Source organism: Hydractinia symbiolongicarpus, chromosome 10 (genome assembly GCF_029227915.1).
Source record: "Hydractinia symbiolongicarpus strain clone_291-10 chromosome 10, HSymV2.1, whole genome shotgun sequence".
Lineage (NCBI taxonomy): Eukaryota > Metazoa > Cnidaria > Hydrozoa > Anthoathecata > Hydractiniidae > Hydractinia > Hydractinia symbiolongicarpus.
In genome coordinates, this window is record NC_079884.1 from 27,093,846 (window position 1) to 27,110,421 (window position 16,576).

The 16,576-nt window shown below is 34.2% G+C and overlaps 2 protein-coding genes across 2 annotated transcripts; one reads left to right on the forward strand and one right to left on the reverse strand.

Moving 5' to 3' along the window:
* Nucleotides 1–537: 537 nt before the first annotated feature.
* On the forward strand, nucleotides 538–4,945 carry LOC130613032 (uncharacterized). The gene is made up of 7 exons (XM_057434352.1): nucleotides 538–1,460; nucleotides 1,593–2,011; nucleotides 2,147–2,305; nucleotides 2,501–2,592; nucleotides 2,710–2,761; nucleotides 2,821–3,267; nucleotides 3,390–4,945. The coding sequence occupies exons 1-7, from the start codon at nucleotides 1,355–1,357 to the stop codon at nucleotides 3,516–3,518; spliced, it is 1,404 nt and encodes a 467-aa protein (XP_057290335.1). The 5' UTR covers nucleotides 538–1,354; the 3' UTR covers nucleotides 3,519–4,945.
* A 402-nt stretch (nucleotides 4,946–5,347) lies between these two features.
* LOC130613307 (uncharacterized) lies at nucleotides 5,348–7,361 on the reverse strand. The gene is made up of 7 exons (XM_057434656.1): nucleotides 7,224–7,361; nucleotides 6,924–7,064; nucleotides 6,661–6,847; nucleotides 6,179–6,244; nucleotides 6,004–6,063; nucleotides 5,842–5,874; nucleotides 5,348–5,505 (listed from the first exon to the last, which is right to left on the reverse strand). Exons 1-7 carry the CDS (start codon nucleotides 7,317–7,319, stop codon nucleotides 5,462–5,464), a joined length of 627 nt encoding a protein of 208 aa, XP_057290639.1. The 5' UTR covers nucleotides 7,320–7,361; the 3' UTR covers nucleotides 5,348–5,461.
* Between the last annotated feature and the right edge of the window lie 9,215 nt (nucleotides 7,362–16,576).

The window sequence follows — 16,576 nt, forward strand, 5'->3', positions numbered from 1 at the left end:
ACTTTTCCTGGTGCTGATAATGAAACGATTGTTAGTACTACATCATCTTGCAATGTGATTATAGTAGTGCCTCATTTTAAGGCTTGGTTGTGACAATATTTAGTATAAACTGTCTTTTAGGACAACACAACCTCTATACGAATCTACATATATGGTAGAAGTGTCCAAATGATAAATCTACTGTATTGGTACAACTATCAATTCCCGTTTCTACCATTATAGTAGACTTTGAACTTATACTGTAACGGTACAAATAAGGCTAAAATGGTAGCCTATTTTATTGAACAAGCTAATGTCGATGAAGTTACTGGTTTACTAAGCTTCTTCCATATTTTCTATAGACTCAGGTAATGTCATATTAGAGTTGAAGAAGCTAGGTCATATTCAAGGTTTCATCCCTAATGCTTTGTAGTAGCTAGTGTAAAATATGTGTTACTGTAAATAAATAGCCAGCAGATATACTACTACCTGTCAACTGGAATTTGAAAGTTGTTTTATGATGGCTGATGTATTGGAAGAATTTTTGGAAGGTATGTGTATACCATTCTTTTGAGATGAGCTACACTACTAGCTGACTTGCTAGTTTAATAATGAGCTACTTGTTACTTAAATAGCTGACTGTTGTGCTGGAGTATTTTGAAATATATGGGTTTAAAGCTTTCCGTCCCTTTTCTTATTTGAATTTATTTTTCAATGTACCTATGGTAGATAGCCTCCCCTGCTTCTTGATGGGAGAGCGCAACTCTTCAAGGGTTTGTCACCTCAAATATAGAAGCCTAGATATACCACATAATTGCATTTGAGTAAATATAACCACAATAATCTAGCTATACAGTATACCATAAATTCATTATCCATCAAGGTGAGTCAACGCGAGTGGAAGATGAGGCTGATGCCTTACTAGCATCATGTTCTGGTAACACGGTGAAAAAGAAAAAGGAAAGTGTGTATTATGTAAAAGGTGGAAAGAAAAGAATCAGGAAATGTCCTCGAAAAAAGCAACCCACGAAAGCACCAAAAACAGGTTTGAGCTGATCATTTTCATTACCGTAGGTCAAATCATAATATATATGTTTTTGTTGTCCTAAACCAGTGCAAAAACCAGGCACAGCTCAGACGGTTTCAGTACTATGTGAGACACGAGTTGTGGACCCATGTCATGATGAACGTTTTCTTTTTTATATACATTACTGTATTGTGGACATGCACTGTTTTGAACGGGGTTTTTTTCAGTACAAGCATTGACAGATGATCATGAAGATTCAATCTCTGATCATGGAGTTGAAATATCAGATGACTTTTCTGTTGAAATAGTAGGTATATATATACTGAATTGTTTTCATTTCATACCAACATGTGTGTACAGATAAATGCCTTTCATAATCGAACAATATTTATCGATTATTCTATACCACTACCTTCAACGCAGACTTTTCATGATGGTGAAATAAAAAACATAGGTATATTCACATTTAAAACACTTAGAATTCAGTATTATTTTGAGGTCTCGCAAAAAGGTAGTATATAACAATAGGTTTTTTCATCGAACTGGGGTACTGTTTTCATATATACAACAAGTTATTTTTTAATAGATAAAATTGTACCACTTACCTTTCCTAAATGTGACTGTGAGAGTGGTGTGATGGGAATTGAAGTTTCAAGAGAATTGGTAGCAGTAATAAGAACTGATGGTAAACATAGTGTTTGTATATACCATACAAATTTTATCTTTTGGATTTGGAAATTTGATTTCTTTTCATTGAAATTCATTTTAGGAAGATTCGACCTCAACAAGTTCGTCATGAGATGTTCATGTGGAAAACGTTATGACCCATTTTGTTTGAGTAATTTACTTGGATCTGGTTATTGGCCTGGATCATTGAAGCAAATTAACTGCATTTTTCATGAAAGTTGCTTCATGATGTGGGACAGATTTTCAAAGCGAATGCCTGGTTCATCAATTAGTAGTTTTGTAAAGTCATTGGAGGATGTTTCTCGATTTCATTCCAGGGTAATTATAGAATTGCTTCTGAAAAAGGGATATAGCATATTCAAGTGAATTCTGTATTATTTCAATGATACAAATCTTCTCACAATCCTACCTACGATAGTAGATGTATTGCATTATTATTGTGTAAAAATTTAGACGGATGTGATCAGTTGCACATTATTCACCAGAACTTTCAGAGAATGGAAATATGGGCAACACGAACTTGACAAACTGACGACTGTACCAATATTTTCATGTCCTGCTTGTGATCAGCATCAACACTCTTGTCATGTTGATGGTAATAATAACCTTGTTGTACCGTTATAAAACGTCAGGAAAGTAAGTTTGCAGATCATATATCATTATTTAGGACCCTATTGGATAACAGTACTATTTTGTAACTGAAAAAGAAGAAAGGCAAAAAAGTTTTATTTTGAGAAATATTTCTAAATCTGTCGGTGAATAATAACAATGAAAAAAGACAAGCTGCTATAATGATTATCACTGCAGCCTGATTACACACATTTTGCAATGAAAATTGATACATATAGTGTAAAATGCTTGAAATTTTTCTTTCCAAAGATTTCTTTAACAAGAAAACTGTACCTTTACAGAATTCTCTATTTTCCAAAAAATTAATGTTTATCAGTTGTTTCCTCAAATAATTATTTTTTTCAAAAACTTAGATATTTTTTTGGTATTTACCTTTTGTACTTTAGGAGATCTGGTGATTCATATTACAAAGATTTATTTATATCATCAAATGAAAAAGTTGGTGAACATTTACAAAGTCTAGATTATTCAAAACAAACATCGAAGGTAGGTTTTAGTGTGTTCTCATACTTTCTTGTGTCACTGTGAGTGAAGACTTGCCAGTACAGTATTCCTTTTCTGTCTCCATACTCATTTTTATATTTCTTTTATTTCTGTTTATATTATTCAAGAAGTTGCACAAAGTTGCATGCGGTTCTAGTATACTTAAAGCAGCTCAGGACATATCACGAAGAAAGGCTGCCTTAGATGAAACTGGATTGGAATATTGTGTATGTCGACATGGCATTGCCCTAAAAGGAGTAAATATGTTCCGTGGTGAAATCTTTGGCTATGCACATTACTTACAGACAATTTTCATGTTATCCCAGAATGTGGAATTCTTTTGGTATGATGTTGTTTGTAAGTATTGGCCATGGCTCAAATCACATGATCCTTTCGCTGCTGATCAAATGAAACCCGCATTGTCTGTAATGCATGGGAAAATACATCAGATGTCATGTCAGGTGAACTCATTTTTGCCATCTTTTTATAATTGTAATGCTTGCTAGCAAAATCATAATATCAATTTATATTCAGGCAAAATTTTGTAATATAGTGATATGTATTTGAAATGATCGATCTATAGGTTCAATGGAGTGGAAGATGGCAAGAAGGGTCAGCTAAATCATCGGGTGAAGAAGCTGAACAAGTGAATAGTTATTTGTCGCGTATTGGAAATACAACAAAGTACATGCTTCCCCAAAGTAATTTCTAATTGTGATTTCTATGTATTCCAATCCTTCTAATTATTATTGTTTATTAGAAGAATAAACCTTTTGGTAAAACCAACTTCTTGTGTAGATAGAGAAGATGTGATAACTGAGTTTGCAATTGATTGGAACAAAAGAAAGGTTGATGGCTTAGCTAAATCTCTTATTAAACGGTATAAAAAGGTAAATAAGAAAACCTGGATAACAAGGTCTAATTATGATATTGTATTTATTTTTTTAACAGGTTTTAATATTCAAAAGTGTTAGGTTGCCTTCAATTTTTTCTTTCTTTTAAAATGCTCTGAACATTGAGAACTCCAAAGCTGTGTGGGAAAATAGTTGTAAAAGTGCTGGCATTCTTACATCTATTTCTACCATGACAAGTTTAACATCGGAGGTGGTAAATTTTTTCACAGGTATGATGTTATAGACAAAAAGGTTTTTCTATTTGTATTTTGTTTAACAAAAGGTATTTATACATCACTCCATGATATTTGTTATATAGTTGCTGAAGAAAGAAATGATGTTCTGTCTCCAAAGGAAACTTCAGCACTATATTCTCTTCGTTTAAAACAACTTGATGCTGATGTTGAGTCTAGTGTTCACAGCATCCTAGTTCACTATGTACTGAAATGTGGTAACACGCAATCTGTGATTCGGACAAAGTTGGGTATTATTGTAACAAAAATTAGAAATTAACCATCATTTGATCCTGATTGTGAAGATATACAAAATGCTGTCTTAAAAAAAATTATGGATGCTATTAAAGAAAAAATTATAAACCATCAGTTTCAAGCAAAAATAAAAAGACTTTCAATGAGCAAGTTAACAGGTTTTTTTTACTCTTTATCAGTTATTATTACATTATTATATCGCACCTTTCTGAAGGCGTTCATTTAATCAAAAGACAATGTTGACAAGTTTACGCAAACGAGAACGCCATTCAAGTCTAATACATATCCAGCTTGTACACATGAGGATTTCAACCTGGGATTGGGAGAACAAAGCTCGTGATTAAACAGTAATCACAAGGTTATGTTCGTTGTTATAACTGACAAATGACACTCGTAATAACTAAATTTTTCTCGTTCTGACGTTTCGAACTTTAGCTCTTTTAGTCATTATTTGTACAATTTATCAATATTTGTACTCAATATCACGCTATACCCGCATACTCGTTTTTTTTACTTCATAATTCAAAAACCGAACACGAAACCGCATGCAAAAGAAAGCGTATCTACATCATCAAGAGTTCATTTGCCATGACATTCGAAATTACTTTCCCTTATCAGTAATGGTTTGGCATATGGAGAAAAAAACTTCAGTAAAGGGGGGAAGCACGTTGTATAGACACTGTTAAGTCTTGATTTTAATTATATCAGATTCTCAACGGAAGGAAGGTAGTTTCTGAACATATCTTTCATCACTCCATCTATCCGGTCATTTTGTTAATATTAGATATAAACAAGATAAAAAAGTTTTACATCACTGTTTTCTGTTTAAAATATACATCTAAAAGTTGAGGTACATCTCAATATATAAATATTAAAAATACTATATAGTGTCGGTATTTACAACATAAACACTTTCTTATTTTTTTTTATTATATCAGATTCTCAACGGAAGGAAGGTCTGAACATATCTTTCATCACTCCACCTATCCGGTCATTTTGTTAATATTAGATATAAACAAGATAAAAAAGTTTTACATCACTGTCTTCTGTTTAAAATATACATCTAAAAGTTGAGGACATCTCAATATATATAAATATTAAAAATATTATATAGTGTCGGTATTTACAACATAAAAACTTTCTTTTTTTTGGCAGTTAACTATGACATAACTCCCCCCCCCCCCCACAAAAAAAAATAATACTAATAATAAAAAAACACAACACAAAATAAACCAAAATGTTATCTGTCAATAAAACTGACGAATGCCACGGCTTTAAGTTTCTTTTAAAAAGTCAAAAGCGTTTCCATCTTCAGTATCTACAAAAAAAAATCATATAGTGATAGAAAAGAAACAAGAAAAACACCCACATGTATCATAAAGGAAGAAATTACTTAGAGAAGAAATTTGTGTGGAATTTATTTTTGCAGATGAGTGTCCCAAAAATGACATATTTAGTGAAAGAAATTTTTAATTAATTCCGCAAAAAAAGTTCCGCACAATTTCTTCTGCAAATAAATTCTTCCCTTAAATGATATGATAAATATTAAGACACTTCAGGCTTGTTGTTGCCAGAAGCATGAATTAGGAGAAACATCACATAAAACTGATCACTTATTCGCAAAGATACAGATCGGACAAATATTATTCTATACCTGTATTTTGATCACACACCTCTTCTTCGAGTCCTTAAAAATGACAAAGAGACAATTTGAAATTTGAAGTAGGACTGAACTTTCTTCAGAAAAAAATAATTATTTGAGGAAACTATTTTGACTAAAAAAAAAAAATCACGTCATCTTATTGAAACCACAGACTTTCAATCTGCTGTACATCCTGCCCATGTTCCTCTCCATCACATTGCTCACTTTCACACTCTAAAAATAAATTAAAAAAAAATTCAGATTTGATTTGGTGCAAATCCCTCTTGGTGCAATTCTCTTTGCAATACTTAGGAAGTCTGTGTGTAGCTATAAATATATAAAAATTAACCTTCATTTTGAATGTTGTTGTTTTTTTGAGGATGCCTGTTGCTTGCTGAGGTACTGTTCTTTTGATCTACATATTAATAATGGAAAATAATAAAAAAATAATAATAATAATAATGACGAGAGAGAAAATATGCAAAAGAGAAAAAACAAGAAAAACAGTGCTTTGTACTATGTAAAACAATGAGAAACACTAGAAGACATCCGTCTTAAGGAAGAAGACATTTGTCGTAAACTATCCGTATAAATGTAAATTCTAAAAGCAATTTTAGTTGGAAAAACTCTTGAAGAAAATAATAATAATAACAATAATAATAATAATAACAACTATAATAATAGTAATAAAAGCTATCTGTGTGAAATATGACTGTCGACCCTTCCACTTTTAAAACTGTATATAGCATGGTTTGAAAAATTGAATGATAGCATTTTGCACGTTGCTTCTTCAAATTATCCAGTGTAAACGAACATAGAAAAATGCAATACCTTTGTGGAGACTTTCAAAAAACTTTGACAATGCTTGCCCTTGTCTGGTAAACACACCATCAATAAATAGGAAATCGGTCATGCGACCGTTTGTTGCCTTGATGTCAATGTATGTGCGATTAAATGGTGTTTTTCGCACATACACAACTGCAACATCGTAACCGAGGACATCCTTCATATTATTGCTCTGAAAATATGATTAAATTCCAATTTATATCACGGCAGATAGAATAATAATGATTATCGAGGAATAAACAACTTACAATGTCTTCGCTCTTCCTCTTACTTCTTGTAAGATTGCAAGTTTTGTTGCTTGCAACCTTTCTCCTTTTGATGCAATCCCTTTTACAGAAAGGGCATTGTCTCAAGGCTGCCGCTATTGCTTCGCCACATTCACTACATTTCTAAAAGTACGATATCATAATGAAACTTGTTATTATCTTTTTTATTAAATTATGCCCAAATCAATATTATACATATCCATGTACTACATTGAAACAATGAGTAGCATTCAACTCAAATGTTTTTAACGAATAAATCAATTAAAATATATATTCACTTACTTTTACTGCCACAAAACCCTTCTGACCAAATTTTTTTTTGTTATTATTATCGTTATTATTGTTATTGCTGTTGTTTTGATCTTCAGCACTAATCATATTTCACTTAAAAATTCTATGTACAGTAAAGAGAGCACCTACACCTTCAAGTAGCTAGGGACTAGCCAGGGATTAGCTAGCCTGCTAACTGCTTTAAATAGAGCAATTAGTCTAGTAGCAGACTATTAGGAGTTTTTTGGTGAAATTTCAAAATTTTTCGATTGAATAGAACTAAGAAAAAAACCCATTTGGCCCACTTGTAGAGAGGTTTCCTCAGCCACCATGTGCAAGAAATCTAGTCAATTTATACTATAAAACGCAAAAAGAAATGTTGGCGTGGAAGGTCAAACTGGTGGTTCAACCATAACACAAAACAATTCCCTGCCCACATCACTATTTTCAACACAAAAGAGACATGGTGAACTGAGCGAGCAAGTGCGAGGGACTGTACCATCAGCATCAGAGAGGAAGAAGTAGGAGTAAAAGCCAAACAAAAAGGATCATGGAAAGTCAGTGTTCTCTTCCTTTCATCAACCACCATCGAGAAGAAGACATGGCCGAGCTGATAGGAAGCTACTATTAGTCAGCTAGTTAGGCTAGACAGGCTTAACAGACAGCTTGACTGTCAGTCTAGCCTGGATTTACTATAGCCTACTCATGGGAATCTTTTCTCATCGCTCTGACCGCATCACAACGACTTTTGATGGAAGGTCGAAGACATATGGCTCCCCTTAGCTAATCAGACTAAACAAGAACTTTTTAAGTATTTTGATAACCTTTTAAATCCAAGCTTTGTTCGAGGACCATCGTATTAAATCAGGGAAACGAAAATTACACGATGGTCGCTGTAAACTGGGATACGGGAAATCTCGATGACATCAGCAAGTTTTACTTCGAGGCCGGCGAATCCAATCGAAATCCGATTCTCAAAAAAAGTTTATAAAAGGGAAAAAAGGGACAGGGTGATCAAATTCATCGTATGTGATAATCAGAAAAATGCACCTATCATGTATTAAAAATGTGTTGATGAGATTATTGCCTATCGTATAATCAAATACACGATTCTAGTAATATCCCATATTATATCGGGAATATATCGGGAATGTAGTGTGTATGCAACGTGTGTTTAATTTTGGCTTGTGGCGCACCTGGCGCAAAACAACTTCGGGATTGAGAAGGATCACATCAGAAGGTAAACTACTCTTTCGCAACAAAATGTAATACATATTCAGGCCCCTGGACTACCGAGACAGCTTGTACAGTATGGCCGGGCTTGTTTACTGGGAATGACTTCTCTTTCCTTCGCATCTGATTGTGAAGTTTCCTAATTGACCGTTCCCCTAAAATTAAAAAGCTAGTATCAAATTCTTATTAGAAAAATTAAAGCGGTCTCTCTCGACCAAATCATCACCGAACAAATCACTGGCAGTGATTTTGCTTTATCTCCACCAACAGTATACCGTGCTATCATTCAATCCAGGAACGGCTTTTTCTCCGCTGCAGGTATCACAGCGCAGACCGAGCAAGGGGGGGGGGGGGGGGGGGGCTTCGAGGTTCGGTTGAAGTATTAGCGAATAGTGCTGTTGCCCAAAACATTTTCTCCAGGCTCTAAATGTTGTCAATTTCATTGTTCAGAACAGGTATACATACACAAGTTCCCTGCAAAGTATGAAACAACTTTGAACGGCTTGGTCCGGGGATTCGAAGTAATAACTACTAACTAAGTAGTTTTGCGGCTTCTACTATATAGGTAGAAATAGGCCAATCAAATACTACCAATGCAGTAGAATTTGGGAGATGGACACTTCTACCATAATAGTACATTCTTACGGCGCGACTGGCCTGTTTAGGATGACGCTGCTGTGAATATAGAAACGATGTCTTTACTTATTTTTTAAAGCTTTCTAAATCCACCTCTTTGAGCTTAGGACATTAATTTATCAAATGTGTACATATTTTTAAAGAAATATAAAAATATTGTGGAAAAGAATTAAAGGGAGACGAAGAACAAGTGAGCCGGGAGAAGAAGGTATTAATATGTACTAATATATTTCGTAGGGTATATGACAGGCAAGTGTTGATACTGCTAAGAACCTCAAATATGACTTTTTTTGTTATTCAAAATGCATTGCAGAACCCCGAGATCTGATTTTGTTATTATATAATATGTATTTATGCATCGAAACACTATATGGATGAGATATTGAAGATGGTTAAAGCAAAAAAGTTCGCTGCAGGTTGTAGGATAAGTACAATGGTTGACTTGCTTTGAATGCTAAATATTAACGTGAAGCCTTTTGTATTCCCTCCTTGTAACTTTTTATTAATTTTATTTTCACTTTGTTCATTAGATATTTATTTAGAAAATGGATTAACGCTGTGAAAAGCAAAAAGATTAATCTAGTACCTTTCTTTTGACCAAAGGCTGTTAACCGGTATGCAAGGAAGAGAGGCTTGATCTAAAGATACACATGATGCTAGGCATGGAATAGAGGGCCCAAAGGCCTGCATAAAAAGCCAACTACTGTCCAGTGACAAGATGACATAAAGTGATTATTCTATTATGCACTATTTGGTTGTACTTTTGTGTACTGACGTGTCTTTCTTATCTCATGATACATTTTTTCATCGTGATCACTGTTCTCTTTTTCCCCGCCAGGTTGTTTGAAGAACAGAAAACCATCTAAGACAGACCAATAAAGTTAAAGATGTCATCTACAAAAAATTACTTAAAGCAGCTGTAACTGAAACTGATGGCAGTATTGAAAGAGATCACGAAAAACTATTAGCAGAAACTACCGATGAAAGTGATGATGATTATCAACATTTTAAACGCCTTGTCAAATCAAACGCATCCAACATAAAGGAGATTAAAAAGGCGAATAGTTTCTGCCAAAGATCCAAATAATGACCCATATAATCCATGTGACGCAGATTGGCTAGTTCAAAAACTGACTGATGCTGTGATGCACAAACACAAAAGAAACAAAACGTTAAGAATTAAGAATTGTGTTACATACAATAACCACATTGGATTACTACATAATCATAATACAATCCTCTTTTTCATACCTCGGTTTAGATAACAGATTTGTGGGACATCTTTTTTAAGATACAAAACGTACAACTAACGGTCGTTACACAAAAACTGACAACATGAAAACAGAAGACAGACATTACGACAACAATACAAGGAAGACTGCTATCGAATTAACCTGTCCACTGTTACTATCAACACCATTGATTTGAGGAAATATCAAGCCTAAAAAGGTCTGGTGTCTACTTCATAGTGGGCATTAAATGCGATTTAGAAAATAACAGTTAGTAACAAAAGAGCTGGCGACATTGCATATGGTAAAAAAAGGATTTGTGAAAAATGAAATTTAGGATTGTGTTAATTATCAAATTATCAAACCTGAATACCGTATTTCCTCTAATAAGCGCCGCGGCGCTTATTTAATTTTTGTGATTTTAGGTGCGGCGCTTATTAGAGGGCGGCGCTTAATAGAGGGCGGCGCTTATTTCGAAATTTCAGATTTCAAGTTTCTGAAGTTTTTGCCTATTCTTCAAATTCAATCCGTTGGTTGAATGCTATCCTTAGTAAAAGTTTTTTTGATAGATTTGGGGTTCTATAGAGGGGTAAGTAACGTACGAGAAAGAAATAACGGGTGAATTATCGTGTCTTTTCCTGTTCTCTTTCTATCAAATATAACAAAGATAATTTCAAACATCAATTTCTTCGTCGCTTTCTTGATCAGAGTCAATCAAATGAAACGGCCCGCATGCATCCTCAACATCCGAATCTGTTATGTTCTCAAAAGGATTTATTTGACTCTCTTCCTCTTGCAAGATATTCAGGGATTCTCTTAGCCGTGATGCCCCATCAGGACAAGCTCCCTCCTTTTTAAAACAGTGGATCTTGTCATCTTCACTACCATCGACTGGAAGGCTTAAACCGCATGTTTTAAAAGATTTCACGATGAGCTCACTTGACAGCTTTTTCCAACCTTCTAAGATCCACTCGATTACTTTCCTTCGCGGAGGTGGCTTCATATTACCTGCTTTTGTATATTCGTGGATCCCTTCACTAAGCCATGTATCGTAAGCTTCGGTAACATGAGCTTTGAATGGCTTATTCCACGAAACATCGGGGGCTTGAATATACGGAGTACAACCACCGGGGACGATAACTGAATCAACATTGAAACTTTTCAAACGTTGCTTGATTGTTTGCATCATGTGGCATTCAAAGGAATCCCAAGCTAACAATCGCTTTTGAAAAGAAAATTTACCAATAACTGTTTTAATGTATTCTAATGTCAATTCCTCATTCATCCAAGCATTTGAAGATGAAGCGATAATACATTTAGATTTGTATTCTTCGTTTAGAGCATTACATTCCCGCTTTGCACCCCCAAAAACGATGAATGGTTTGAGCCGTGTTCCATCAGCCTTTGCTGTAAGGCACACAGAAACTCTGACTTTCTCATGGCCAGTGGTCTTTAAAGGAATGTCTTTCTTTCCTTTGCTTTCTACAGTTGTCCCTGAGAGCATGTCAGACCAAATTGCAGTTTCATCCATCGCAATGATTGAACCAGCGGAGTATTTAAATTTTCTTTGTAATCGTCGGCACTGTAAAACATACATGACAAGTTTGTCGACCATACAACTAGGATTCTTTTGAGCGGTAGTTGTTCTTCTCCTTAAAGAAAGTCCGTTTCTTTTCATAAATTTTTCCAACCATCCACGACTGGCTACAAAGCTCTCTTTTACAGCAGGGTCATCGGTGCTTTTGTCATGGATAATCTTTGCTTTCTTCATTATTAATTTTCGAGAAACTCTAAGCATTGCTGATCTACGATCCATTATCCAGATGAGTACTTCTTCTTCTAAGTCGTCGTTCGTGAGCTTTCTTCCCCCACCATCAAGTCTTCTTCTTTTCAGTCCACCTTTATCAGCAACCCTGGCTTTGATGTCTTCCATTTTTGCTCTCCATTCACGAACTCTCCTCTCGTCAACATTGTATCGCCTTCCTGCTTGGCGATTTGAATAATTGATTGCATATTCCACGACTTCCTTCTTCAGATCCAAGGAATAGGATTTGATTTTTTCTCCTTTGTGTGAATTCTCGGTTGGAGCCATGTTATTTTGCACACACACACACCTCGCTCGCTAGAAATATTTTGTTTATTATACACTAGAACGACTTCATTTTTCGTACCAAAATCAAGCATTACAATAGCTTCCCGCATTCCATTTTTTCAAAAGGTAAACAAACAATGCAATGACTTCGCTGTACATTCAAGAGAGGGCGAAACATGGCTAGAACTATTCCAAGAAACTTTTCATTTGCCTTTATTGTGAAGTTTGAAACAAACATACGAGGCCACCATGTCTACAAAGATGTTTGGACTCCAACTCTGGGAGAGAAACTTAAGTGCAAACCAGACGAAAGAGAAGAGGCCAAAGAATATGATCAAAACGCCATAGGTGTATACAAACTAAAGCCACAGGTTACAGTAAAAGGTGAAGATGAATCCGACAAAAAACCTACAGAAGAAAATAAAAAGACAGAATCAGAATCAAGTACTACACCAGCGGTTGAAAACGAGAAAAGTGAACCAAGCGAAACAAACAAAACGAACAAAGTAACCAAAGCCAAAGGAAGAAAATCAACCAAAGGAAGTAAAGCAGCAAAGGAAACTGAAGCAGTCAAAGAAACTGAGGTCGCGATCGAACCAGTATCTAAAGAGGTCAATAAAGAAGTTGTCGAAATAGATTCAGACGATCTGGGAGAAAAGGATGATGAGTTTTTAGTCGGACATTTACCCATTGAACTATCCAAACTAACGAAACAATTTTTGAAATCTGATAAAAACAACACGATGATCGCAAAAGTAACGGGAAAAAGGAAACGAGAGCTTGGCTTGGTCGTCCCTGCCAAGTTTCTTTGCTGTTCAACCAACAGTAAAATTGCAAACATTCTTTATGAGGAACTTAATAAGAAGAAATGTAAATTTAGCTATTTAGAACTTAATGTAAATGAATATTGCAATAAGAAGACTATAGAGTTCGAATAAAAGCATTGAAATCTCATTTTCTCTTGATTTTCTAATAAGCGCCGCATTTGAGGGTGCGGCGCTTATTAGAGGGCGGCGCTTATTGGAGGAAATACGGTATCTAAATATTGAGAAGCAGTAATTTGCACATGACAATGTATTTAATAATCAAAATTTTTTTGAAATTAACAGTATTATATTTTTTATAGGGTAAAAGTAATCGATTGAAGGAATAAAAACATTATGTTTTAGCTGGTAATTTCACCTACGAACAGCATAAAGATGGAAGAAAGATGCACTGCTGTTTTTGTGTGTAAACAATTGGTTTATCGAATGCCAAAACCTTTTAAACTACGAAGAAAAGAGGATTTTAAGGCGACCATAAGCCATGCGAGAGAAAACACAGAGTGCATTAGCATTGTAAAAAAAAAGTAAACCAATGTCTGTTGCTAACTACACCCCCTTGCATTGTTTTGGAGTTTATGATAAGAAAACGCTTCACAGATACTTGGGGATCTATTAGGCTAAAAAACATCTTCAAAGACCAATAGCTCCGACGTAAAGGCTAGCAAAATGCTTTTGCATGAAAGTTTACCAAAAGACAGCGAATTTAAAGATTTAAAGGCACAGCTTTTATCACGCATGATGAAAGTTAAAGTCTTTAGCATCCGTAAAGACAACGAGGGTGTGCTGCTGTATGGCTACGCACTGTTTGATAATGGCGGTGGTACAGTATTAAAGAAATACCCATTAAATTAAGACGTCTGAGAAGATTGATGCTGCAGAAAAGTAACTATAATAAACGCCATTAAAGATCTGGACGTAAAGGTAACGACGCAGTAGGTGTTCCTAGCTTCTTATTGCGAGTTTGACGGTTCCTTGCTTGGGGTATTCGTTCGAAAAATAAAGAAGTGATCCGCATTTTATTCAAAACAAGGGATAATATGGGAAAAGTAACTGGGTTAGCGATTATTCAGACCACTCAGTGGACGTGCATAAAACATGGTATCGACAAAAGGAATCAACAATCGAGCTAAAGAAATTCAATGCAATATTATTTTGCGCACTATTCAACACCGACAAGCAACTTGCCGTCATTAAGGATAGTCAGGGAATGGTTGAAAAAAAAAGAAAAAGTTTGACTTAAATGCTTTCTTAAATTACTTTTATCAGATTTATTGCTTGCATAAAAAAGAGAAAGTAAATTACAAGGTGCAAGCACAATGATAAACTCGACTAGTTAAGTCTTTATTTAAAGTCTAGAGCTTTGGCTCCTCTAAAGAATGTGCTTCCATGAGTTTTTTGTGAACTAATTTTAGATATGAGTTAATTAATTTTAATAATCATATGCTTAGATTTAACACTTTTAGGACAAGAAGGAAAGTCAACAAAGTACTATGCATAACGGTGACGTCTATTTTCACGGTATTTTTTGTTAAAGCATTTTTGATAACATAGCTATAAAAAATATATAACGTGCACAATAATATAGCTTACTTGCTTTTAGCCTTAACAACAAACACTTCTTCAGTAATAACACATCCAGACAACGTCGAAAAGGCAAATAGTAGCTTTAGATAATCTTTTTCACCGCTACCTCAACCTATTCCAATAAGATAAAAAGCATATGGGTCGTCACTTTCACCTACTAAAAGGCCACAGATGCAATGAATTTATATTTATTTACCAATGTGTTCCTCTAAAACCAATAGTAAAATTTCAAATTAATTTCGAAAAGTTGGGTACCTGAAAAACTATTCTCTATCAACTATTCTTAGTTGTTGATGACATATATCAGCGCATATGTTGAATGACTTCAAAAGAAAAAAATTACCATTAACGCCAATGAAGGTAAGTATGTTTCCATAAGGTGTATTACATACGCATTGCATAATTTATTTAATGTATTTTATTTAGGATGAGATGAAGCGAATATTTGCATAGAGCACTGAAGAAATGAATGCAAACACTTAATTACGAACAAGACTGTTTCATGAGTGCTGGTTGTCGGCAAGAAAAAAAATATTCTATATTAGAGCGGAGAAGTATTTCGTCAATCAGACCGAAAGTACATCCTATTATTAAACGAAACAAAGAGTGAACATAAACTAACATTTACTATCTTGCAGGTTTTTTTAGAAATATTTTTAAATTCAATGTTTTTACATTTATTGTATACTAGCATTTTCTCTCAATTACAAAAACTTCCTGCCCTCTTGTTATAGAGAACTAGTTTTGTTGCTATGAATGATTGGTAAAACATACATTTTTTATCTTACGCTACAGTATTATTACTAACCTAAACCATTATTGTAAGCGAAAATTTCACTTTTTTCTAATTTCTTTCGCCAAATTATTAGTATAGTGGATTGGAGAGAAAATATAAAAAAATTGAAAAAATAAGTTCTTGTTCAATATAACAAAGGAAAACTAATTTGATGGCGAAGGAACTTAAAGAGTTTAAACTAATATATTTTCTACAATGGCACTGATTATTTAAAGCGTGAGAGGTTTAAAACCATTATGTTGAACAGGATCAGAAAACATGGTTGTTAATACAGTAGAAATAATTTTCACGAGACTGGAATCAAATTTTATTTCTAGACCAGTAGCCCACACATGCACACCGAGCTTAGAACTTTCATCAACTTATAATTATTACTGCGAACTCCGTGAAGAATTCAGCAAAATGTTGCAGTCATCTGAATGGGAGATGGACATCATTCAAACTGACTTTGGATCCTTTTTAGTTTTGTTTGAACTGACAAAGAGAGTTTTATTTACTCCTTTCGCTTACTTCCAGTATTCTGTTTTGTTAACACTTTCTTATACAATTTTTGAGAGAGTTCTTAGGTGCAATAAAAAACTTTGTGTCAATTTATTTTTAATGAGTTTTTTTTTATCAATTGTATGGATATCTTAAAAGATTGAAAAATACCCGAACATTATGAAGGGGTGTTTTCATACTTCAATATGAATGAATATATAAACAATATGAACTAAATTTGAATTGAAAAAAAAAGCTTAAACAGTATATCTTCATAAATACTGTTTGATCTTTGATTACATGTACAGATGTAACGCATCTGAAAAAACATTAGGAAAGTCCCACTCATGTTGTTGCATCAAAGTTTGTGAAACATCTTAACTGTGTTGTAGGTAAAGCAAAGATAAAATTGTTTAATTTCTTCAGCATCTACGTTTATTAGGCAATCAATGGAATGATGCAAATGTGGCAAGTAATACATTGCATCCGGT

What these genes read in the sequence shown, in the direction of transcription:
- LOC130613032 (XM_057434352.1), top strand. Translation starts at nt 1,355, where the DNA reads ATGTGTGTACAGATAAATGCCTTTCATAATCGAACAATATTTATCGAT. An exon ending in ATGGTAATAATAACCTTGTT is followed by an intron (nt 2,306 to 2,500) that starts GTACCGTTATAA and finishes TTATCACTGCAG; the next exon opens with CCTGATTACACACATTTTGC. An exon ending in TACATCAGATGTCATGTCAG is followed by an intron (nt 3,268 to 3,389) that starts GTGAACTCATTT and finishes ATCGATCTATAG; the next exon opens with GTTCAATGGAGTGGAAGATG.
- LOC130613307 (XM_057434656.1), bottom strand. Translation starts at nt 7,319, where the DNA reads ATGATTAGTGCTGAAGATCAAAACAACAGCAATAACAATAATAACGAT. An exon ending in TTTTGAAAGTCTCCACAAAG is followed by an intron (nt 6,245 to 6,660) that starts GTATTGCATTTT and finishes ATTAATATGTAG; the next exon opens with ATCAAAAGAACAGTACCTCA. An exon ending in CAACAACATTCAAAATGAAG is followed by an intron (nt 6,064 to 6,178) that starts GTTAATTTTTAT and finishes ATTTATTTTTAG; the next exon opens with AGTGTGAAAGTGAGCAATGT.